The sequence below is a fragment of the Brienomyrus brachyistius genome, unplaced genomic scaffold (genome assembly GCF_023856365.1).
Source record: "Brienomyrus brachyistius isolate T26 unplaced genomic scaffold, BBRACH_0.4 scaffold59, whole genome shotgun sequence".
NCBI classification, from domain to species: domain Eukaryota; kingdom Metazoa; phylum Chordata; class Actinopteri; order Osteoglossiformes; family Mormyridae; genus Brienomyrus; species Brienomyrus brachyistius.
This window is the reverse complement of record NW_026042334.1, coordinates 1,358,136-1,383,819: the sequence shown is the minus strand read 5'-3', so window position 1 is coordinate 1,383,819 and position 25,684 is coordinate 1,358,136. Positions and strand designations below refer to the sequence as shown.

The following is a 25,684-nucleotide window of genomic DNA, read 5'->3' as shown; positions in this document are numbered from 1 at the left end:
TGGGGTACAACACATTTTTTATTTCAATAGCTAATAAACATCTTTGAAGTGTAAGAAATCTCAAATCTGGAAATAATCTTGAAATTATGACATTTACAGAGCCTTCACACATTATTAGGGGAAGCTGGAGAACACAAATTTCAGCCACCCGCCGATTTGTGCTCCATTTCCCCCTGCAAATAAAAACGCATTTCTGAATTATAAATGGGATTTCATTTTAATGATTTAAACTCCAGTTAATAGCTTGTTTCCGGAAGTAACCTGTCAGTCATCGAGTAAATACATATTACGCTTCGTTAAATTCAACGTCATGATACACGTCATTTTTTGCCTTAACAGTTTCTCACTCACACATACATATAGCATACATTCTTACAAAACGGTTATGAGCCCACGTGTTAATCGGTGCACCGCCAAATCGTAACTCCTTTCTGTACATTCGTTATTTCTGGGGAGGCATCACGTCCAAGACTTTACGTGGTGTATATACAAAGAGGAACCAGATATGAACGTGGCTAAAAATGTCGGAATCGATTACCGTACCACACCGCGACTGTGTTGGTACTTCGGCTGCCCATTTTGCCTATGACAAACATGCCAGATACGGCAGCTATAAAATCGGTCAGTCGCTAATAACTCAGATTTACAGTGCTGTGTGAATCTGTCAACGCAGGACAGGCTTTTTTAGATGCGGTTTTTGTTTAGTCTGAACGAATCCGTAGAACAATTGTATGTATGTGTCCAGAAAATTACATTTCAAAATAGATTTTTTTAAACAAACAACTGGGTAAAAATGAATGAGCAAATCTCGCCCAGCCAAAGTTAAAGTTGTGCTTGCACCAGATAGAGCTTAAAGGTTTGTGGACGTTCCCTGAGAGGTCTATGCACCTACTAGTATGTATATGGTTGTTACAACACATAGGCCTACTGTCAAAATGGCTACCCTCACTTCTACTTCAGTTCAGAAACAAAACATCTTTGCAAGCGGGTATGACTCTAGACTTTGCCCCCAAAGGAAATCTTCATGTACACAAACATCTGTCGGAAGTTTGCACGCAAAACTGTTAATCTGACATTTTTCCCCCTCAAGAACGATAAGATGGAATTGGGTCCCGGCCCTTAGCAATTGATGTTAAGCAATGTGCAAAGGAATGCAAATGTTTTGACAGATTTATCAGCGAACGAATGGCTTTTGTTCGCAGCGGTTACGGCTGACTGGCGCGCTGATACAGATTAGTGGGGGTGGTTTAATATCAGTCTGTACTAAATGTTTCTAATAATTCTCTCAGACCAGACATTTTTTCAAGTGATGAGATAGGCCAGCAGGCTCATTCCTGGTCTGGCCGAACGCATCACTGAAAACATGGAGGCTACATCAGCGGGATGGAGTAGAGAGAGAAGGAAATAAAGCCCTGATACTTGGTGGCCAAAAACGCACCATACAAAGAGAGAGAGATTTGGTCAAAAAAGACAAACATCAGCTATGTTGCAGCGTATGTTAATGCAAAGATATGCGTGTCTGATTTAACGACAGGAGCATCCAGTAAAGGGGAGCCAAAGGGGGAAGGAAGATGGATGAATGATCAGTCAGTGGAGCTGCTGGGAAACACATAAATGTGCGAACAGCACAATGACCATCGCTGGTGTGGTGACTATGGCTGTCGCACCAAGATAACAGCGCCCAGCGGCAGCCCTCTGACTGGCCGACACACAGGACGGCCCGCTGTGGCCCCAGCCATCCTTCTTCAAGCTGCCTGCAATGCAGCTGTCCCCTGGGGTCCCCACAGACCCATGGCGCCTGCTGCTGTACGGATTTTAGAACTTCAAATATATTTCGGATTAATGGCGCACGGGGGTGGGACTACGAGGGCCCCCCTGCTCTACGGCCTGTTCCAGGCACCTGACTCCATCCCAACATAGCTGAGCTCTTACCCCTGGCCAGGTTGGCGGCAACAAAAGGTAATTTCCGAGCCATCAGCCACAGCTGAGAGTTAAAGGTGACTGCTCTCCAATCAGCCGGAGGACAGGGTCGCCGTACAGGTTGTTAGATTCCAGTGGCCCGTAACAAGCACCGTCATCGGTGCCGGACGGTGCGATTGGGACCGTGCTCTTAAGCTGAACGCCACGAGGAAGGAAACATCAGTGGCGGTCCAATCAACAGCTCTGAAAGCAGAAAAAAATAAAAATACAAAAAACACACAGGATTTCCCATATCTATCCAGAGTCTCAGTCCACCCTGAGGTCAAGTAAGGACCTGCAACAGCCACTGATCTCTCTTAATTGAACCAATTCACCCACTGGTGCTGAGACCTAGACGAATCTCTCAACAACTCCAATTTTCCTTATATTTGGCCAAAAAGTAATTTCAAAAGTGATTCAATAAGGTTCTACCATTACATCCAAAGACTCTAAGATTAATGCCAGTCCTCACAGAGGCATCACTTGAAAAGCCTTTCGTTTACAAACAAATCACCACCATCAATAACTGGTAAATAAAACTTCTCTACATCGAAATCTACTAGTAATTACATCAACAAGAATGTTAATACTGGTCCTATGTATAGCATCACCTCTTTCAGATGAAAACTTCACATAAAACTGGAAAAAGAAAAAAAAAAAAAAATAATTATAAGATACGGCAGTGCAGATTTGAGGGACGGTTTGTGTAGTCCATTTTTTTCCCGCCCTCGCAAAGAGCTTTTCGTAGGTGCTTCTGACGGATCACCTGTCGAAACGTGGAATCGCCATAGGCTGAGATGCAGTGGAAGTTTGGCATTGGAAAAACGAGAGGGATGCAGCTGTGAAGGAACGAGGGAGGAGACGGAATACGCGTGGGCAAGGAGGGATGTGCGAGCAATCAGTTCTAGGGTCCCTCCTCCGCCACTTTCTGCCAACCCCCCCCAGTGTCGACAGGCTTCCAGCGGCTAGGTGGTGCTAGGGGATGGTGCCGGTAATATTGATCAGGCGGCCCAATGCTGCAGACATTCTACCAGCGGTTCAGATGCCCCGGCTTTGAGATTAGTGACCCACAAAGAGGCTCTCGGGGGGCGGGACCGAGTAGAATCACCTCGGCTGGGCTGCTGCATCTTGCCACAGGGAGCAGGCCGCTTTCGGGGGCATCTGCAGAGGAAACCTGCAGGACACCAGCTTGCATGTGATCTGTTGAGTAGCATAATGCCTGACCCAGATTGTAACTACAGCCTCTACTCTCATCGGTTATGACCACAGAGTGGGGGGAGCGTTAGCTTGAAGCAAATATACATAACCTAACAAAACAGAATGAATAGCAAAATTTATATGGTTAAATCATATGGACAACGGCTGTTAGATAATCTGGGGGGGGGGGGGGGGGCAAAACAGTATCAGAACTGACAGCTGCATTTGTTCAGTTTCTTCAGACGCAAAGTTCCATAAGCACTCAAAGTCTAATGCAGTTACGAAGAGGAGGGGCTCAGGCTGAGGTGGGTGTGGTCTCAGGCGGCCCCGGTGTAGCAGTGCAGTGCGGCTCCTCACTGGCGGGGCGGGGTGCGAGGAGAGGCTTCCCGGGCCACTGGCACCGCGTACAATTGGCTGGCCTAAGTCAGGAGGGAGGAGGAGTCAGAGCTGCCAATAGTCACAGGGTCATTCTGCGGACACCGTGGAAACCTCGAAGTGGCAGGTCTGGACTGATCTAGATGTGAAGGGGGAGAGAAAGGATGTTAGTTAGGAGGGGGAGGGGGGGGAAAGCCAGTCTGACTTAAACAATGATTTATATTCTTAGCAAACGAATCAAGCAGTCGCGTAATAGTGATACAAATGTAAACACACATTCGAGTTATAAATTGCTGCAGAATGACTTTGCGTCATTAACTTATCAAATTACCAGTGTTTCAGATTACATATGACCTATATGTCAGCCTGTCCATTCATAATGAGGGTATGGAAGGAGTTAATTGATATGGAATTTGGGGTCAGGGGAGGGGGGGTCTGGTCCCTCACCATGACAACACTTCCTTGTGGGGCTCCTCCTCTTCCTGAGCAGCTGGTCTCCTGAGCTGACCCTCCTCATCTGCAAGTGCAGGAAAAAAAAGAAGAAGTGGTCATTACCACAGCTTCCAGCAGCTCTAAGGTTGAACACATGGGGGCGCCAGATGAACTTCGCAGCAGCAGGTTTAGTCTGTGGGACGGACCACAAGGACTGGCATGTCTCTTACCGCATGGGTTCCCCTCCACATCATCCAGCAGGTTGGCTGTAGAGGCAGCGATTCCCAGTCTGTGTGGCGAGGGCAGGATCAAGGAAAAAAAAAAAAAAAAATACACCAGGGACCTATTGCCACGCTCAGCGTAAAGCCCCATCTGTTAGAGGGCGTGACTCTGACCTGCTGCTATGATCCCAAGCTATGGGGCAGAGCCACTCGCTCCAATTGCGGCAGGACAACAGAATACTACTGCAAGTCACAAGACAGGAAGTGCCGTGCGATGCCTTCCTGTGAACTGACGTTTTTACGGGGTACGGAGCCTCAGCTCAGGCGCCCGGGAAATGACAGAGGCGGGAGGATACGACTGGTGCTTCAGCAGCATCCTCCTCTTCCTCTTCCTCCTCCTCGTCTTCTCGGAGAAGGCTCGGGCGATCTCAAACAGCTTCCTCCTCGTGGCTATATGCATAAAACATGGTCAGCGTGAGAGCTGGGCGATAACTGCCGCACGTGACGGCGATCACGCTGAACCCCGGGGGCTGGCTCACTCTGCCAGACTCAGCATGGGGGTGTCTTTTTACAATCCACTGCAGTGTTTCCCAATTGGGTCCTCGGGGGCTCGGACACAGCCCACGTTGTTACTGGGAGGGAGTAAGAACGTGGACCGTCTGTGGGTCCCTGAGGGCGGGTTGGGAAATTCTGCTCCACTCCTCCGCACACGCAAGCAATATGAACTCTGCGTGATGCCGCGGAGATAAAAAACGGCCACGATTAGCCTGGATATCCCGTCGTCTCCATATGAGCAGATCAAAGCACATAACAGATTTCCGCCGTTCTACTCCCCCCGACAACTTTGGTGTGAGAAGGAAGCCAAGCCCCAAATGTTTTATTTATGAAGTACATGACGGGAATAGGATCTCTTACATTTTCCCATGTGCTTCAGTTTGTCGCGAAACAAGGCATCTTCAGAGACTGGCGAGCAGGTCTCACCAGAGCCGGCGGGGCAGTGCTCTCCTAGAACAGAAAAACAGGTGGCGTGACCTACAGACACACGGACTCACGCACGCGCACAGGCTCCTGCCAGTTAGGCCCAGCTGTCCAGCAGCGAGAACACCTTCACCCGGCCCTCCCTGGCTCGAGCGGCTCAAGTGTAGCAACATGCGGGCGCAACGGATTTGTGGGAAGTCCTGGCGGCATAGAAACCTTCAGGAAATTAGTTCAGGCAGACTTAATTCAGCCCAGCCGGTGACACCCAGTGTCGATCTGGCCCTCAGCACAGCACGACTTTCATCCTGACGGCTTGGAAGCGGGCTGCCATGGCAACCCAGAGAGAAACACACAGACACACAAAACCACTCCACCCCTCCAGAGGCCTGTAATCATCCCAAGCCCGCCCTGACGTGCGGGCCCGTCGCTCCACGAGGTTCCCTGCCTCGTAGGCAGGCACGCGTGAAGGTTACAGACAACTGACACAGATGGTATGAGGCGCCCTGGCACATTTTGAAGCTGCAAAATGGGCCAGAACTAAGCACACGATGTAGGAAGCTGCTGAACTGCGGAAACTGAAATAAATTAATAATAATAATAATAATTAAAAAAAAAAAAAAACACAAAACATAGAGCAGCATGAAAGCAAATGCATCCTCGGGCAAGGCGGGGGCGCTGAGGGGATCAAAGACTCACCTACAGCGCTGTACGCCACTCCGCTGTCCGTTTCAAGAACAGGTACATGCATGGTCACGCACATGGGCGTGCAGATGCACATGCGCAGACAGGAATGATATCTACCTGCTGTGGAACTCTCCATGCTAGCGGATGAATGAGCGGACCCAGATTTCTTTGATTCATACTTCAGCCGATCTAAAACAAAGAGAGCGGATGTTACGACAGCAGATGAGAGAAACAGACAAGCGCGGTCCTGGTCTTCGTGGCACCGGGGGGTGGCTTTCGTGGGAACTAGACGGAGGCAACTGCTATGGGCCAGGGGCAGTTAGGGAGGGGATTTTTAAGTCTGATAATGACCCTTCATCTAAAGATGTAAAACACGTGCTGCCTTTGCCCAAAGCCAGGGGGCGCTATAAAACCCCAAATGAAAACAACGTGCCTTTGGAATCCAGGCCTGGCATCCAATTTAATTTGGCTGGATTATGTGGGCAAATATCAAAGGCAGGCTGAACTTTGTGGGGGACGTCTAACAACTTCACCGCCGAACGTCCGGGCTGATAGCGAGCAGGACCCCCCTACCAAACAGGCTCTTGCCTGAATGCCAAGCCATGGTGGGGGGCACGACCCCATTGTACTGACAGCGGCTGGCGAGAGCGGGAGTGAGCAGGCAGCTCTCGGTGGGGCCCCTGCGGATCGGGCGACAGATGGACAAAGCAGACGGAACAGGCAGACAGACGGGGCCTGGGGCCGGGGGGCCCAAGCATACGCACCTCTCTCCAGCGCCATGAGGAACTCTCGGTTGCGCTGCAGTTCCTTCATGAACTCCTCGTTCTGCAGGAAGAGGGCGATGCGCTCGTCCTCCAGGTACTGCTTCAGCTTTCGCTCCTGCTCCGTCGCCACGCCGACTGGGCCCGTCCCAGCCCCAGGGGTTGGTCGCTGGCTCCCAGACGAAAGCGAGGACGACGACGAGGACGACGGCTGGGACAGGCTGCTCTGGGACCCCTGAAGTGAGGTGGGTGGGAGTCAGGTGACGCTACAAGCATGCAATGAATGTAGCATCGACGCCAACAGGTGACGGCCGGTTAAATGCGAGCACCGCCGGTACCTGCATGCTGTCCAGCTGCTGCGGCAGGATGCGCAGGAAGTCGTCGGGCAGATTTCCGAGCAGCGGCGGGTTCCAGTTCTTGTAGCTGCGCACTTGCCGGGGGCCGGGGGCAGGCTGTGCCTCGAACCTGTGGCGCCGAGCAACATCATCGGCATGACAACCGCACACGCTGGGCATAACTTCACAAAGTTACTCTGGACCTGATAGAGCAGAGTCACGTGACATCTTGGGAGATCTACCTTTGTCTCTCTCACACACACACACAACTGGGCATGAGATACTGACCGCAGTTCCCTAAACAAACACCAGATGATGCCTTTGGAGGGCAGGAGTTTAAAGCGTTCCTTTTTGCCCTTCCTTCACACATTTGAGTTAACAGACACCCCAGCCATTACACCAGGCCCCTCTTGCTGACCTTTGATGACTATTTAAAAGGTGGATCATGTATAGGAAGCCCCTTAACCCCTACTCTCACCCAACCACGTTCCACCGTGAGGCAGCACTAAAAATCAGCATCCGAAGGCTGCTTCTCTGACACCGGCCCTCTTACCTGGGCGGCGGGGGTGGGTGGGGGCTCAGGGTACTTCCTGTCGTAGATGTGCATGGCGTAGGCTGGTGGGGAGTACACAGGTGGGGGTTCCTCATCAGAACTGTCTGGCTCCAGCGTTCGTTCTAAAATCTATGGGGGGGAGGATAAAAAAAAAATACAAGAAAAACAACATTTACACTTTTAACAGATTTAATCATCTAAGGCTGACAAATGTGATGCTTTTCCCCTCTTATTTTTCAGAGTGAGTCACCGCGGTCAGTTATTAGTCACAGTACCTGCAGGGCGAAGGCAGCCAGTGAAAGAAAGAGTGTGGTCAGCTATTACTCACCCACTCTACATCTGTATGTCTAAATACTCAGAAAGCCGTTATAGCTGGATAAACGGGCCGCCTGGCCACGACGGTATTAACGGTTAAAGGTTAAATGAGCAAGTGGCATGGAGCAGCACCCACATCAGCCCAATGAAGCCCCGTGAACTTGCTCTGGCAGGGCTGCCATCTCCATGCGACAGTGGTTGGGGGGGGGGGGGGGGGGGAGGGGGTGTCAGGAAACAGTGGCGTCCTTTCATTGGGGAGACGGGAAAGTAAACAATCACGCAAATCAGCTGAGCAAACCAGGCACGGATGGGACGGGGTGGGTGGGGGGTGTATTTAGTATGTATGGGGGGGGGGGTGTATTCATTTTATTTCGTGTGTGATGGCAGCCCCGGTGCCCAGTGGGAAAACCGCCATCATAGGGTGTTTGGATTACTTAGGTGTCCCACATGAGCTTCAGGGATCTTTAACACCTTGAAGGAAAAAAAGACTGGATTCTTTCCTAGGGAGGGGCGTGATGAGCGCTCACAGAAAGGGGCCTGAATGTGCCGACCTCCCGTCCCAGCACAATACAAAGTGCCACTTCAAACCCATCCACTCCCACCCTGGCGCCAATGCCCTTGAAAGGATTGGGCAGAGGAAGGGGAAGCGTGCAATACAACAATGGAAACGCGTATATCTGGCCAGACTCTAAAGCACTGATCGACCGTTTCCATACCGAGGCAAGCATAGCAAATGTAACGCCTCACATAGAGTGTATCAACTCCCATTGTTAACGGATGATGAAAGTAACCCCGCCCCCAACCCAAAGCCCCGCCCCCAACCTCTGGAGGGATGCTGTCGTCCGAGTCGGAGCTGTCATCGGAGCCCTGGCCGTCGATGCTCATCTGCAGCAGCTGGTCGATGGTGGCGTCCACGGCGCCGTTGTTGGAGCGCAGGACGCACTCGATGACCTCGTAGTCCATGCTGGGGAACATGGTCTTGAAGTCCTCCATGGCCTTGTTGAACTCCAGCCGCCGCACTTGCCGCGCGGGCCGGCTGTTGTTGAGCTCCCCTGCGGCCTCCCCGCCTCCCCGCGACCCACCATTACTGCTGCTGCGCCGGAACAGACTGGTCATCCTCCGCGACGTTGCCGACCGCCACGCCACTTGGCTCCGCCTCGCTGGCAACGTTACCCGGGAAACGGAGGCTCTGTGTCAGGCGCCGGAAACCCCCCCTCCCTGCTTCACTTTTGCTCTTCCGGTCCCACCCCCCAACTTCACCTTCTTCTTTGCTCCGTATCTCCCGCTCGAGCTACTCCTCCATCAGGCCGACGGCATGTCAAGTCCACGGCTGGCAGAGGGCAGGCAAGCGATGAGCCAGGGAGTCGCGCAAGTCCTTCCTTCCTCCTTCGCTGCCACGTTCTCAGTTGCATCCGACACCGTGCCGAGGTGGTGGGGCTACCAGGGTGAGCTCCACCACAGCAGGACCTTCAGACCAGAGCAGTCCCTGGCCTGAGAGACACCATTTCCAGCCTGCGTCCTCAGCACCTGCCAGTCAACAGTTACAGTGCATTTGATCTCCTCTGTTTCTGCTTATTTTAGTAACACTTGCTCCTGATCTTCAAAAAAAATCTGTATAAAACAAGACAACCTGAGTAAACACAATATACAGTTTTTAAATGACTGATTTATTGAAGGAAAGAAGCTCCCCAATCCCTGTACCATCCATCCATCCATTTTCCAACCCGCTTATCCTACTGGGTCGCGGGGGGTCCGGAGCCTATCCCAGAAGCAATGGGCACGAGGCAGGGAACAGCCCAGGATGGGGGGGCCAGCCCATCGCAGGGTACACTCACACACCAGTCACTCACACATGCACTCCTATGGGCAATTTTAGCAACTCCAATTAGCCTCAGCATGTTTTTGGACTGTGGGGGGAAACTGGAGTACCCGGAGGAAACCCCACGACAACATGGGGAGAACATGCAAACTCCGCACACATGTGACCCAGGCGGAGACTCGAACCCGGGTCCCAGAGGTGTGAGGCAATACCTGCAATTTAATTGATAATGTGTTAAATTACACTACACCCACCAAGGCCTGAAGGCCGCCAGCCCCACTGAATCTAAATATCCCTTAAAATACAAGCTTCTCAGCAATATGAAAGGTGGCTAAAAAGTTTCAACAAACAGCAGACCATGCCTCAAATCAAAGGAAATTCCAGAAGACAAGAAAAAAAAAAAAAAAACTGAAGAAAATTACAGAAATAGATCAGTTTGGGAAAGGGTTAAAAAAGCAATTTCTCAACCTCTGGGACTGCACCAAACCACAGCGAGAGAGGAACTTCACTTTCAGCATTTGCATGCCTTTCTAGCTGAGCTCTGCTAAAACGTTCAGCTGGACACGGAGAACACATAAAAACGAAGGTAGATTTCCCAACATGTGAGAGCATGAGAATCTGCGGAGTTTAAATTTCGATGACCCTAACGCCAATGACACCTCCCCAACGTAGACGCACTGGGCGTCCACCCAAGTGACAGGGCAGTCAGCTGGGAGGCTTTACGGCACCAAGGGAACCAGCACTGCAACGTGGACCAAGCAGCCCCTTGCAGAGTCATCTTGTCAACACCTGCAGAAGGCGCATCGATGACTCAACACACTCATCACAGTAAAAATGCAGAAGTGAAGAAGCATGCATCCCAGACGCTACGACCCACTGCTGTAAGCCACATTCCCACCGACGGGCTGACACTCGTGGGACGTGCTCGCGAACGACGACGGAACAAATGCTCGAAAAACCGCTGCCTCTACATATTGTTTGCGCATGTTCAACACGGGGACCCTGTCCAGCAGTGCTGTGTGTCACACAACTACGAAGTAAACAGGACTAACCGGAGTCAGGAGACACATTAGGAAAATGCTGCCTACCGTATATTCTACATACTCACTGAATACTATGCAATATAGACACCTCCACTTAAAAAAAAGACCACAACCAAATTGGGAAATTCCTTTGACAAAAATATTTAATTTCTCACTCTAGTTTCCACACTTAGTTAACCTTATCAATTTGAACAAAAATTCCCCAAAAATTCCTAAACTTTCATCAAACTCCCAGGATACGGGGGAGGGGGGCAAAGACAGAAACAACAGACCAATGAAGTACGAGTGGCCGAGGCCATCTGCCGAGGGAAGCATTCCCTGGAACTCAGACACCGAGTCGCGCCGATATCATGTGTGACACGGCACGTCTACACGGAAAGGCCCCCGACTCAGCCCCTTCCTCCATGAGCCAGCCTTCTCTCCATATACTTAACTTACTTTACTTGCACAACAGATGAGTCAGCTTTTTGAAAGCAGGAGCCTCTAGCACCGATCCAGGCACCCTAACAGTCCGAGGGTGTTGGCTGGAAGCTTCCATTAACAGGACTGGAATGTGGAGAATAAGGAGCTCCATCAGGCGGAAGGTGGCACTCCCCCTGCGCCGTCCCCCATCCCATCTGCCCGTGCCGGGGAGAGAAGCTCCCTGCTGTCAGGAACTGCCCCCAGGGGTGCCAAGCCCCGAGGCATCTGGGTTGACACAGTCACAACTGCCTGGGCATCAGGTCTGCAAAAAGAAGTGTAAACACCGGTCTTTGTGTCCTGTGCTGTTCAATCTGACAGTGCACCAAGGTGGAGTCTAATTGGAGGATTATCCATCCACATTAAAATCTCTCACGTCTCAGTCATCTCAAGCAAGGCAGCATTATGCGTTCAACATCCAGGTATAGCATCTCTTCCGGAGAATCTGGAGTGCAGACCGGGCAGCCCCCGCATCTGTCCATTTCGCTCCCCCTCCCCCGATCAGACATGCTGGATTAAAAGGCAGCTGCTGAGCGACCAAGGAGAGAGACAGCGAGCACGATGACAGGAACCACCCCCCGATGAGACAAGGAGCTCACAGCGAGGGAGCCGGGCGACGAGGGAGCGGGAATCTTTAGCAAGTAGGCAGAGAATGACCCCTTACCAGCTACTGGAATAGTATCAACTCTCTCCGTGCGCGAACATTCACATGTACTCCTCCTGCCTTAATCAAACAGTCCCTGATCAGCACAATTCCACAAACAGTTAACTGAGTTTTCAAACCATGCAAGCACCTAGTGTTATACTTATGGAGAAACTTAAGATATATAAAAAGCAAAAAAAAAAGAATACATTGAAAATAACCTGAGAAGGCAAAAACCTGAACCACACATCAATAACGAGATTATCTATAAAATTAAATATAAAAAAATCCTAAAGAAGGTGCATCACAAATTTCACAAACGGCGCAGAAAACAATGGGGCCTGAATCCAAAAAGAGATCGATGGATTACAGGGAGGCTTGTTGCCCGTTTCAGCTCACAGACAAAAGGCTGCGATGGGCGGCTTGGTGCTCCATCAGGAGTCTCGGAGGACCCAGTCACCCCTCCACCCCGGTTTTTTCCACAGTTTTGATTGTTCCATACCTGCCTCCCACCGTCCCTGATCGCTCAGCCAGATCGGAAGCTTGCAGGCATCCCCTCGCGATGACCCCAAGCCAGCGTTCAGTAGTTAAATTCGGCCTCTCGGCATGGACCTCGTTATACGTCCTGGAGCTTTGCAGGACCGAGCCACGCTCCAGGAGCTTGAGACCTTCTCTCCACAGACGAGTGGAGCCAAGCTGCATCCTCCGTCGGTGCTGGAGGTCATCCGCCCCACACATAGGATGGAGCACACTGGGGGATGGATAGGCGCCGAGGGAGAGCGTGGCCCAGGTGAAGGGAAGAACAACCAAAGACACGGGGAACGGCGTGGTGTTGCTGCAGAAGGAGAACTGCCAGACGCCGCTAATGGGCCGGCGTTCCCATCATGCCCTCTGCCCGTCTCTGCGGAGCAGCCAGCAGAACGACAGTGGGCTTCCCGTCCTGCTTTGCGGCACAGAGACGGCATTTCTAATGCTGACCTGGTTCGGCGTGGAGAGAGGGGAAAAGGGAAAAAAAAGAAAAAGAAAAAAAAACAAAAAAAAAACAGGACGTTGCACGATAATGGAAGACTTAATTGCGACGCCTCTTCCACGATCCCGGGGGGCTCGGTGCGCCGCGTCCTTATCAGTTGCCCGCAGGGGGGGGGGGGGCAGCGTAACTAGGTTTCTCAAAAACACAACGGTGATCTGCCCTTGGATGGAACACGGTCGCTCTTCTCCGTGCATATATTTAACCAGGTGAGACCGCTGGGGGCATTTAAACCCCCCCCCCCCGCCTTTACTGTAAGGAGACGCCACACTGTTCGCCCCCACAGCCTCCCGGTCAAATCGAAACGATGATGGACCACTGTGTCAAACCGCTGTGGGGGTGGAACAGATAGCGGATTTAAGACGGGCTGCCCCCACATCAATTACACCGTGCTACACGAGAGTCAACACTGCGGGGGGGGGAAGTGTACTCCATTCCTGAGTCTCCACCTACACGCAAGTGCTTCCCTGTCTGAAAACATCACTTCCTGTTCTCAAAACGATCACGTGCTGAGCTGGTGGGGGTACGGTCCCCCTCCCCCACTCCCAGCGAGTACTCCTTCACACAGTGCTGTACTAATCTGCACCTAAGACCCAGCTAAATTTAGCCTGTGGATCAGTGGCTCTTTGTCCCCTTCCCCCAGCACAGAGTCTGCCCTGGCGAGCGATTTTGGTAACACTGAGGCTAATAGGAGGACGAGACACAAATTAAATTCAAATCTACTATCTAGCCTTGATGGGACCACAGAGTAATGGCTTAAAGAAGCAGGGGCCTTATTTAGCTGCACACAGGAACTGCTAATATGGTTATTTTTGCCGCTCTTTAGAACGGAGCCCTAGCCTTTGTACACACAGGAACCCCCCCCCCCCCCCCCACACACACACACACACACACACGTCACCCATTAACACTTTACGGATCGCATTTAAATCATTTTGTCAAGACACTAAATGAACAGACACATAAATGCCACGACTGCAGGAAAAGCAAAAAAAAAAAAAAAGTAATAAATGTTTCACGGTTTGCACCCCTGCAAGCCAGACGCTCGTCACCAGGTTATCGCAGAGCCCGCCTGCCACATACGTTGCTCCCAGTGTGGCCAACTCGTGAGTGCTCGTCCCCATGGTTACAGGGCCCAGCTCACTGTCTGGCGCCAACATGGATGTGGCCGCCGTTGACCCTGGATGGCTACTTATGGGTGGGATGACCTTCCCGCACGTCCACCCATGACCAGAGCAGGCACACCGTCTCTGAGGATTTGATGCACACATAGTACGTCAGAGCTTGACCATAATGTGGCGGCAGCCATCGACTCCCCATGCAGAACTTTTACAAAGTACAAGGTAGTCTCTCTTAGCAAAAGCTGATTTTCATTAGTTACTGGAGTAAAATAAATAAATAAAGAGAATCACTGACACAGATGAAAATTCCAGGATCGCTCTGTGGCTGACTGCACACTCAGAGTCCCACAGGAGAGCTGCAGATCCTGGCTCTGTCAAGCTCAGCTTCATCGCTTCTTCTTGAGCGAAATGCCAGGCAAGCAAAACACATGCAATTACCGCGAGCAAAACGTGAATTGACAGCCAGTGGACCACAGCGCCACACGTGAACGAACACACACACACACACACACACACACACACACACACACACACACACACACACACACACACACACACACACACACACACACACACACACACACACACACACACACACACACACACACACACACACACACACACACACACACACACACCTGGTCCCTGGCTTCCTGTTGACGCCGCCCCCCTCATGGGCACATGTATCACCCCCCCCACTCATTCACCGAAACGTCATCATGCATTTTCCGGAACATTTTAAAAGATCCCCCAAAACTCACAGCATCCGGTAAGCTTCCTGCTTGAAGTACTCTGACCTAAATGCATACAGCAACCCCGGGGAGGTTTGAAAGCGATCTATGCCCCGGAGGATTGATGCCTTGCTGAACTTGCGGCTGTGCCAGCATTAGTGGCCAGCTAACAGCTTATAAAAACCGATTTGGGTTTTGCCCAGAAGTCCTTTGCTTTTCATGCCTGTCTTGCTATTTTTAGGCAAGCATCCGTCAGCACACATGTAGCACAGCTGATATCACGGCAAAGACATGTCACCTGTCTCAAGTCAGGACTTCGCTGAGCTCACGGACGGGTTCATGTCCATCCTACACAAAGAATCACTCTCCGCAAGACTGTTGCATCCCCTACTGATTACACACCTCAGAGATCCTATTTCCTCCTCCTAAACGGTTTCTTTACCCATAGCGACACACATCTTTCGATTAAACAGAGTCAGGCGGTGCCTGAAGCAACTGGGATTAAAGGGCCTTGCCCAGGAGCCCAAAGGTGACAGCACTTCGTGACCTTCTGATCGCAGGTGCAGCACCCAAACCCATCACACCACCACCTCATTTCCCGAGTATACATTTTAACCATTTACTACAAAAATGACGAATAACTACTATGTGAGACATACTACAATAACACAGCTGATGACATCTTTCCTGGTGCTTCTGTCATTTAATTTATTATTATTTTTTTAATGACCTTACATCACCCTTAAACTGAGCACCGCTTCAGGCATGAATGGAGTCGCCCTGATCCCGTAACGTACAAATTGCCAGCATCAGGAGACCGGTTCTGTTGTTTTTGACTCAATGCTTTGAAGTTCAAAACGAAGGCAAACAATCACTCCCGGGGTTTTAAGTTTTGCGCTCAGTCAGCGAAATGTCATGTTGATGAAATAATCATTCGCAAATGAAGATCAGGATCGGGGAGATGCTAACGTTGCCAAGAAGAACCCAGATGCAAGCAACCAGCTGGAGATCTTTTCAGGTCGGGTGATCTGGTCCCAGGACCATGAAGGCAGAGTTAAGACTCCACTCGCACCCTGGAGAATCTAAGGGTTCACGATCTCCTATCATCAACACAAGGGAGCAGGAGTCAAGCTTCACCCTCCAAATCAAATCACCAATATCACATCCAGTGCTGAAAAGAGAAAAAAGAAAAAAGCAACAGTTTTGACACGGTCTTCGACATTGCCTCAAAAAAATCCTCAGCACCATCTATTTTTAAAAAGCTTTTAATGAGGTGTTGGGGAATATACCTAGCACCCATAACACCATGGTCCCCCCCCACAATACCAACAACCCCCCCCCCACCAAACTTCTGCCACACACAGAGCGCTCCGAGCTTCACCACGATACATATCATAAAAAATTAACGAGTTAATTAAAACTCACATCCTGCCTGCAAGGTGGCGGAGAGCCAAGAGTCAGCCAGCTGTCATAAGAGAGGAACGAAGCCACCCGCAAAAGATGACTGAACACAAAGCCGGCACCTGACTCATCTTTTCACCAGAATGGTTGAGTCGGGGAGGGACGTCAGTCATTTAGATCATGATTTTCAGACGGAGAGATGCATGCTCGGATAACGGCCGACACCATCCCAAATTAACGTTTCGCTGACACACTGGGATGGTCGCAGTTACTGACAATGGAAGAGCTTGGATCGGATTATGAACAGCCTTGCGTATGGAAGGAAAAGAAACTGAGGATTCAACAGCGCAACAGCTGTGCCGTCAATCACATTTCTATATGTTTCACATAAGGCCTTTTCACGCTAAAGAAGTTTTTTTTTCCCGGCACAAGCGATCGCATCAGCGCCTGCATGCTCTCCACAGGTGACGACATTTCTGCTAAACTGTTGGTCGCCATTAGTGTAATATCGCTCACATGGACATGTGCAGCAAGCACCGAGGCAACACCACGGAGAAGCATGTGTTGTGAGCCTGGGGACACTTTTTATGGAAGTGTAAGAAAGACAGGAACTGGCACCTCAGTCTTAGGGGGGGAACCACAATACCGATCCTGTAGATTTCTTAGACATCAACCATGAGACGGCACAGACATCCCAAAACCCACTCAAAATGACACGGGGCACTCAGACGACACAGGTGTCCCCCCCCCCCTTAACATAAACAGCATATAGTGCAAAAACGCGATACAGGCAAGTGATCTAGGCAAAGGCTCCTGGTGCCACAACAATACAAGTGATTCAATGGGTCAGGTTTCCAATAATATCTCGCCAAGGCCACTGCGTTCTCAGATGTGCCGTAAAAAGGGACTCTGATAGTAACGGAGGACAGTACGGCCTTTATTGTTCTGGGAAACAGGAAAGAACAGCAGTAGATAACCAGAAATGCCTAGAAATGTCATCTGCCAAAACAAAACAAAATAAAAAAGCCCAAATTCTAAACAGAGTTGCAATCTGCTGTAGCACAGAAATGTCACTTTCAACTATGTATTAATAACCAGTTTTACACTGTAACTATAACTATAGGGAAAACATAAATGCAGTGCCAACTGTCAGCAATAAGACATTTATAGATCATTCATGTACGCTATGCTACATACGTGGAATAGAAACCTTACACTGCATATCGCAAACATTCTGATTAGACACATTACGTGGGAGTTGAACATCTGAATCCAGTCGACAGTTCAACAGGCCATTTTCAAAAGAGGAATTTCGAGGGTGGCAGCATTCGAGTGAGTGACGACCAATTAAAGCTGCTCTCGGAAATATTAATGGAATCCCCCTATGAACCATCAAACCGCTCTCACATCAGGCTACTTCTCAAGTAAAGGCTCACAGAAAGGGATGCTGGGGAAGGATCGAATGTGGAAAAATGGAGTATACAGATTGATCAGCAAACAAGGAATACTGTCAACCATAACCGCTCTTATTCATGGGTCACCTTGGGGGAGCTTGGGGGGGGGGGGGGGTCAGTTGGCTTTGGCCACTGCTTTCTGTACAGGTTGTAATATGGGTGGGGGAAATTTCACAGTTCGGTTTCTGCAGGTCCTATACTTGCAGATTAAGAAAAACTTTATTGATCACAGGGGAAAAATTCTGCTGCAAGAACACAGCACAGTTCCAAACAGACACGGAATAAAGAGACACACACTCAATGAAAACAAAGTAAACAAGCTGCAAAAAAACCACCCACACACACACACACACACACACACACACACACACACACAATACCCCAATTTAATATAAATGTTGTTCAAATAAATGATGTGCAATTAGAACAGAAATGTCTTTTTAAATGCCTTTTAAAATAAATAAGTCAGCCTGTCCATGATTTTGCAATAATTTGGTACGAGCTGGAGTTAAAAAAAATATATATTGTGGTAAGACAACCATGCTGTACACAGTACTTATGCTCCTGCCAGGGGAAGAAAGAAACCAAATTCTTCAACGAAATGAAGGCAAAAAAGTTCAGGCAAAACTTCTCTTACCCAGTGCATTACCACAACACAGGTGCTGGCAACTCCTCGTCCGGCTATAAAAGCACCAGATCCAACGTCTGTCTGACACTCAGCCTTAATGCACATAAAAACCAGATGACGACAGATTACCGGAGGGTTTAATTATCCAGGTTTATGACAAGATAAACAAGAACGGACATTAGGTAACAGCTCCTAGTGAAGAGAGGCACAAACATCAAAGAGATGCAAGAGCAAAAGGAAGGAATAAAGTCCTTTTTTAGGAGGATTCACAAGTACTACAGCTTCTAAAACACTTAACCCCAATAAGAGAGAAAGCAGGGAAAAAAACCCTGTCAGTCAGTCATAAGAACCAAATGAACAACCGGAAAGACAAAAGGGTTTGACAATTTTTAGTTTGACAATAAACACTGCACTCTCAAGCAATATTTACTAAGGTCTGAAATAGACCCATTTATTTCCTGACTTGCTAATAATTGTACAAGCTTTGTGCCTTTCCACTAAATTTCAAAACAAATGGCAAAGGAAAAACAGCAAGGGAGGATGTCGTTTACCGGTGATCTGGAGCACGCTGCTGGTGTTTTGTCAACAGCGGAGGGATTGTTGACAAACAGCCGTAAACAAGCACATTTGGGTGAAATCGGAGGGGGAGGGTGGCTCCTGCAAGACTATTGCTGCCAGACATCCTAGGTGGGCTGGCCAACCAAGCTGCCTTGGCAACGGAGCCAGGAGAGTAATCCATCGTGTCGACGCTTCTGCGTTGTCAGGCCATGTCAGCACAGGGGCCGGGGGTGGGTGACGGCAGAGACGGTCTGGGTGAGGGGCACATGCAGAGGCCCATGTGATAGAGCTACCCCCAGGGGGAATCGGGGGTTGAACGTGGCAGGACTTCGGTACACCGTTAGGGGGGGGTCGCACATCGCTTCAACCCATTAAGTGACCGAAATATTTGCCCCCCCGCTGAGCCACACAACATCTACACAGACAACAGAGCCTTGGTCCCACCCAGGACCCCGTGGGAGGGCGTTTACAGGGGAACCTGTTTGTCGAAATGCATTGAACTGTGCAGAAATGCCGTGGCTAAAAACGCAAAGACAAATAAATAAATTAAAATCTGCCCCTGTTGCACAAACACAGCGATCTTTTGTGGCCCACGGTGAGAGGAGAGACAAAGCGGGCAGTCAGGCACGCTCCAGATCAAAACGGAGCACAATCCTGACATCCCACAATCCCCCTGTTCGGCAGCTGCTCTCAGCAGTCAGAAAGAGGCGCAATGGGCAGCAAGTCAGAGGAAAATCAATACCCCCCCCACATTTGCCTTCTCCCATCCTGTGGGCCACTTTTGTCTGTTACACATTCTGTAAAAACTAATGATGACAATAATGATTTTAATAGAGTCAGTGTGGGCCAGCTGTCATCCTTCACCCAAACTCCCAAGAAAGGGGGGCACACTAAATGGATTCCTTAGGTCTATACAAGAAGCAGGGTGAGCAGACCCCTCACCATCCTGTAGCCATGTGCCCCCCCCTGAAGGGCTGCTTCCAAACCACTCAGCACTCCCAAATTTGGGCCCAAAAGGGATAATCGTGCTCCAAATGCAGCAACGAGCGTTTATAAAAACAACAGCAGGCCTTGCCAACAGTAATAGGCCGTAGTTAGCTACAAAAACAGGGCAGAACGAGGGCAACAATGTAGGACATACAGAGGCAGATCATCATCCAGGGACGGCTTACACCCATACCAGTGTCTCCTGACTGAGGAAGATCTGGATGAGCAATTAATTTGTTGCTGCCACAATGAGTGAGTTACCCATCAATCTTTTTACTACTTATAAAGTAAAAGGTCACAGAGAGCCAAACACCTATACTACGAAGCTGAGGACAAGGCAGATGGACACCCCTGATAGAACGCTAGTCTACTTAAGGGCAGACACACGTGCACAAGGGGCAACATCTACTCTGTCTGTCTTTTGGCTGCCAGGGGCAAAAGGAGAAACCACAAAGCAAGAGAGGGATTTGAAATGCCAACCTTCGAGGGCACAGTTCTACCAGCAGAATGGCGTGTTAACAGCAGGGGAGAAACAGAAAAAGTCATGGAATATACGTTGGACACCAGGTCTTGCTTATGGACGTTGCAAGAAAGCTTCTCTGCAGCCTCGACACTGGGGGGGGGTCAACCTTCAGATGTGGACACCCCTGAGAGTGACCTCATTTTCACTGCCAGTGTGGAAAATAAGTAAAATACATTAGAAAAGAAGGGGGCACATGTTTAGTCATCGTTAGCAAGACGGCAATAAGCAGAATTTCACTGATCAGCACTCACTGATGAGGCAACACCAGTAACTGCTCTATCCTTGCTAACAAACTACTGCCAAATGGGTGGGGGGAGGGCAAGGAAATGTGCATGAAACCAAGCAGGGTCAAACCAAGCATTTACACAGGACACCTATGGGGACAGGAAGAGGATCTCCGCTATCAGGACTGGGGAAGTCAGCAGGGACAAAGCCCACCCCCCCTTCTAGCCTTCCTCTCATTTTCTTCCTTCTTCTTACTGCAGACCTTCACAACGAGAGAGGAAATTCCCTAGAGGTGTCACATGACTGTCAATTGTCAGTGGGAGGGGCTCCGACCAGATGGGACACATTGGGCTTCTTACCTTCCCATCATCCTGTGGTAGAGCAAAAGCAATAGATCACTGAGCAAAAAAGGAAGAGCATCAGCTGTCCAAGACAAGCAGCGGCGGAGACTCGATCGTCACGCCCTCTTATCTGTACTCAACGCAAACGACCGCGTCTCTGCTATTGTACATAGCTTACAGAGTAATACTTTCCTACGGGGCTGAATGATTTGACGATTTAAAAATCGAAATTGCGATTAGAAGCTACGCAATTTAGGATATGCATTATACAGCACGTCTGACCCAGGGTTTAAATATGTATATGTCAGGTCACTAAAGACTGCAGGTAGATACACAAAGGTTAATAAACTGTGGTTGGAAGCAATTTGTATCTTCTCCTCCTTGCATTCGAATATAGACCAGTTATTATTTTGATGGTATCTCATGTGGTATGTTATGTCACGTTTTAAATCTGTTACACTCAATATTGAACTGAAGCTGGACTTCTTTTAAAAAAAAAATGATAGATTGCGATTTGATTCGCACTGTCAGAAAAATCACTATTATATATTTTTCCCCCAAATCGTTCAGCCCTGCTCTCCTTACCAAACATGCATCGCTGCTCTGCAGCAAAACTTGCCAATCACAGAGAGGGTCTTTAGCGGCGCCTTACGGAAGGGCGAATGTGCCAAGCTGCTCTGGAGAAAAGCCCCTGGCAGGTAAAGTGGATGGAGCCCTGAACCGGCAGTTGAAAAGACCGATTTCTATTCATCCGATAGCATTAGCATTCACACTGGCTACTCGCGCAGGGCAGAGAGTGGCAGGACAGCTCTCTCCGCGCCAACACTGCCAGACAGACCGAGCCTGGAACTCCAGGAAAAACAAGCCAAGCAATTGGCAGCAGTCTTCTGTTCTTAATCCAGTCTTGTGTGGCATGGACAATTTTTATTTATTTATTTTTTTTTAAAAAAAAGGGAGGCTCATCACAGTTGAGAAACCGACAGCGTGGGAGAACGAATTACAGGGCTTGATCTCAAAGTGGCATCTCCACAGGTATGGTGGCCTCTCAAGACGGCTGTGTGGGCAGGCGTGAAGCGGTCGGGCGCCTCCCACAGAAAGGCAGTCCCCACCCCCATCCCAGCCCCCGTTCACTGAGGATTGGCACCCGCTGGCCTCCCAGACCTTCTGCCACATGCTCTGCATTTCTCCGGGGCCTTTCTGCCTCCGCGCTCTTTCGGAAAATGGCAGCATCTCCACAGACACGGAAATTCCCCCCTCTCCCCTTAAGTACAAGGCACTACACAGTGAATTAGTTTAAAAGGACCAGACTCTTCTCAGGTACAGCATTTACACAAATACTTGGACCTCACTATCGTTTCCTGAAGAAACACCAAACACAACATACAGCCTATAATGGTCAACAGCTAAAGGCGTGCGCAGGATAGGTCCGGCATACGAAAAGCTTATTTCCTTCCCTTGCTTTGCTTTTCTGACATCTGTCCAAAATATTTAGTAAGTGTATGACATTAATCTCCACTATTAACTATTACTCTCATATTCATGATTATATCCATTATTCTTTCCGTGTTAAATGTTCGTCAAACACTGTGGTTCCTCTACCACACAGGCCAGAACACTGAAATATAACTACAAATGACAGCTGTTCTAGGGGAGGGACCGCCAAATGTTTGAATGACTACATCCGCTTAGGGACATTCACGAAACATTTATTTGTTCCCTATACAACCCACTTGTGCAACACTACTTATTTTTGAGCCGTTACTTCAGAATTCCATGCAATACTTTCCCTGACATTGCTTGAACTGTCACCGTTTGTCCTCATCTATTGTTTTATTGTTACTGTATATTACTGTCTAAATGTCTTTTTATTGTCCAAATGTGTGTATTGTGCTACTGTGAACCTGTAGTTTCCTTCAAGATAAATAAAGTATCCATCTATATCTAAAGGAGTCACACGTTCCAGTTGGCGGTGGTTGCATCTGTCCTGCGGGAGAGACGACGGCACGTCGCCCAAATAGCAGCAGGTAATGCCAGTGAACCCTGACAGACGTAGGTTTATTAATAGTCGACACCAGGAAAAGAGGGGGAACAAGGCAGCCTGTGGCAAGGGGTGGGGAGGGGGGCTAGCCTAGCATGTCTTACCTGTTCCCTCACTGCCAAACTAACAGCAAGGACAGGGATAACCTGAGGCACGCAGGACACCCATAACACAATTAGCCTGAACAAGCACCAAGCACGGACCACAAGGAGAACTGACCAAAATGCATTTCATATGTTCCAGCAGGTAGGTGGCCGAACTGATAGTCAAATCCAGTCACCAAGTCTCCACCGGTGGACCCATGTAAAATAGCTCCCCCCCCACTTCAGCGACAACATAACCAGCTCACTTCTGTTAATAGAGTCGGTTCTCACGCGCAATCCTGGGGGGGCTCCTTGTGTTTACTTGTTTCTGTCCCAGCCGAACTGTTAATTACTGGGTCTGATTTCTTATGATTAAACTCTGGCCATAATTTCTCTTGACATTTTTGTTTCAATAAACCTTAAAAACAGTCCATTAACATAATTAAAATGGTGCAGCTCGATAGTTCACTCCCCTTTAAATACCAAGTAACAGATTTTCTCATAATTAAATATTTTCTACTGCTTGAGGTACAAAAACATATCAGACCAACAAATGACTTAAATTCACAAAATACCCTAATTACTGCGACCCACTCATGATATCCTGGCCACACAAACACTCTTCCTAGGACTTGCCTGGGAAACATCACCTTGTACGAAAAAACAAAAAAAGTAAAGAGCAAGAAATCACCAGTGTGTCTTTTCCTCAGGTTAAAAAACACACACTCATTTTATAGGTGTGTCTCCTCAGCTCTGGGTTATGCTCTCCGACAGGCCAAAAACTCCCCAGGCTAAATACTGCAGAGCATCTTCCAGTAAAAAAAAAAAAAAAAAGTTGCTAAAGAGTATTTTACAGCAATGCCTTTAATGCATCCGAGCAGAAGCTAAACGTGGATAACAGAGCATCTGCATTAAGAAACTGCTGACAAGATAAACAGCAGAGAGACCAATGCATCACAATCTGGTCCTACAGGTACGACTCCTGTTGCCCCGGAAATGCAGCCAAGCCAAACATCTGCAAAGTTTCTCACTGCACCAGTAACAATGGAAATGGGGAGAAGATGGCGGCTGTCAAAGGCAATGCCACAGATGGTTAAAGAAAATACAAACTGCAGCAGAATCGGCAGAAGTGTTCTATTATCTGAAGAGGAATAAAAAAACAGAAATGAATTTATTATGCATTTGAGAAATCCAGATTCATCTTTAAGACCACAACCCCCTAGGACTACACCTGAACCACTTCTTTTAGTAATATTATAAAGATAACACTGCAGGTTGGACTTTTTCCATAAACCCTGCAGAGTCAACGAAACTTTGACAGGAAAAGTCTCTGCGGCCACGAATAGCCACGTTGGCTATTTTCTTGGTTGCACAGCCATGATTTAAGAGAAGGTATCGCCTAAGCGGGGCATTTGGGTTAAGGGTGCTGGTTATTTCCCCCCTCTGCCCCCAAACCGTATCCATTGTAGATGTACATAAATACTGCTGTGTGAAACTATCATTCCGATAGCAGCAGCATCACATTCATCCATGAATGCTACTCCAGTCCCCGGTACAGCCCTATTGTCCATTAAAAAAAAAAAAAAAAAACAAACAAACCAATATTTATGCAGCTTTACAATAAGACTAACAAATGCGTATTTCTTTAATTCAAAAACTGAGAATAAGTGAATCGTGACCTAAAACGAAACTGTCCATACAAGGCATGCAAACCTAAATAGGATTACATACACTAAACCAGCAAAAGCACAACAATTTAATATTAAAGGCTAGCAGGTCGCTTAAACGGGCTCGGCGCACGCAGCTACGGGGAGATAATTAACGGGGATAATTAGACCGAGTCGCCACGAACATGTTTAAACCCGTAGGGAAGAAGAAAAGGAGAAACGGGACATCCTAAAGCCCGCGGCCGGACTGGGAGCGCTGGTCAGGGCTGTACTCTCAAAGGACACGCCGCTGGGGCGGGAGACGAACACGGAGGCCTTTTTTTTGTTCGCCTAACACTCCATACTTTGCAGGTAAACACACATACACACACGACCCAGCCTCCTTTGGTTATTATTATTATTAGCATTTTTTAATTTTTTTTTACTGGGCTACGTTCACCAAGTAGCCGCTTCCGAGGGAGTCGCCTCGAGCCGAAAGTGGCCGGACCCGTTTAACTTACTGGGCGCCCGCTTTGCGGCGCAGACAGCAAGCCGTCCAGATAACCAGTAACCACCGGGAGACAGGCGGCTAGTTAGCGGAGCAGCCCGCAACCCCCCGGAATCCCCGAGTGGAGCGAAAATAAAATAAAAATAAAGAAATAAAGCGAATGGCTGCAGACCGACAAGCTCACTTACCAGACCGGACATCAAAAGAGCAGCTTCCCAGAAAGGCTCGGCGTCCCCGTTTGCTGGAGCATTATTACGCGCTTTGCACCGACGAGCGGCTGTTGCTGGCCGCTGCTCTCCGGCGTCTCTCTCTCGGTCGAGCGGCACTGAGCACGGGCTGGTTTTTTAAACCTCTTCCCCCCCCTGGACCCCACGAGGCTCCGGTAGCCTCTTCTGCTCCTGCTAGACAGGCTAGTTAAAAATGTTCAAAAAAAATAAAAACGCCATGGAGGTGGAAGGAGGGGGGGGGGTGTGCTGGTCTGTTTTTTTTCTGTTACCGCTGCGAAGAAAAAATATAAAAAATAAAAAACAAAAGAACCAGACAGCATCCTAGTGGTGAAAGAGGGGAACTGCAATTGAAGCGGAGGGGGGGATTACGGATAAAGACGGGAATGAAGCCGTCCCACACAAAGACGCCCGC

The 25,684-nt window shown here is 49.1% G+C and overlaps 1 protein-coding gene across 1 annotated transcript; it reads right to left on the bottom strand.

Annotated features, from left to right (window-relative positions):
• cuedc1b (CUE domain containing 1b) lies at window positions 1-25,684 on the bottom strand. The gene is given in 12 exon segments (XM_049001495.1): window positions 1-3,670; window positions 3,979-4,048; window positions 4,194-4,252; window positions 4,541-4,634; window positions 5,100-5,189; window positions 5,964-6,035; window positions 6,611-6,842; window positions 6,946-7,072; window positions 7,496-7,507; window positions 7,509-7,624; window positions 8,633-9,337; window positions 25,234-25,684. Coding segments are annotated over 11 exon segments (1,167 nt in total). The 5' UTR covers window positions 8,927-9,337; window positions 25,234-25,684; the 3' UTR covers window positions 1-3,669.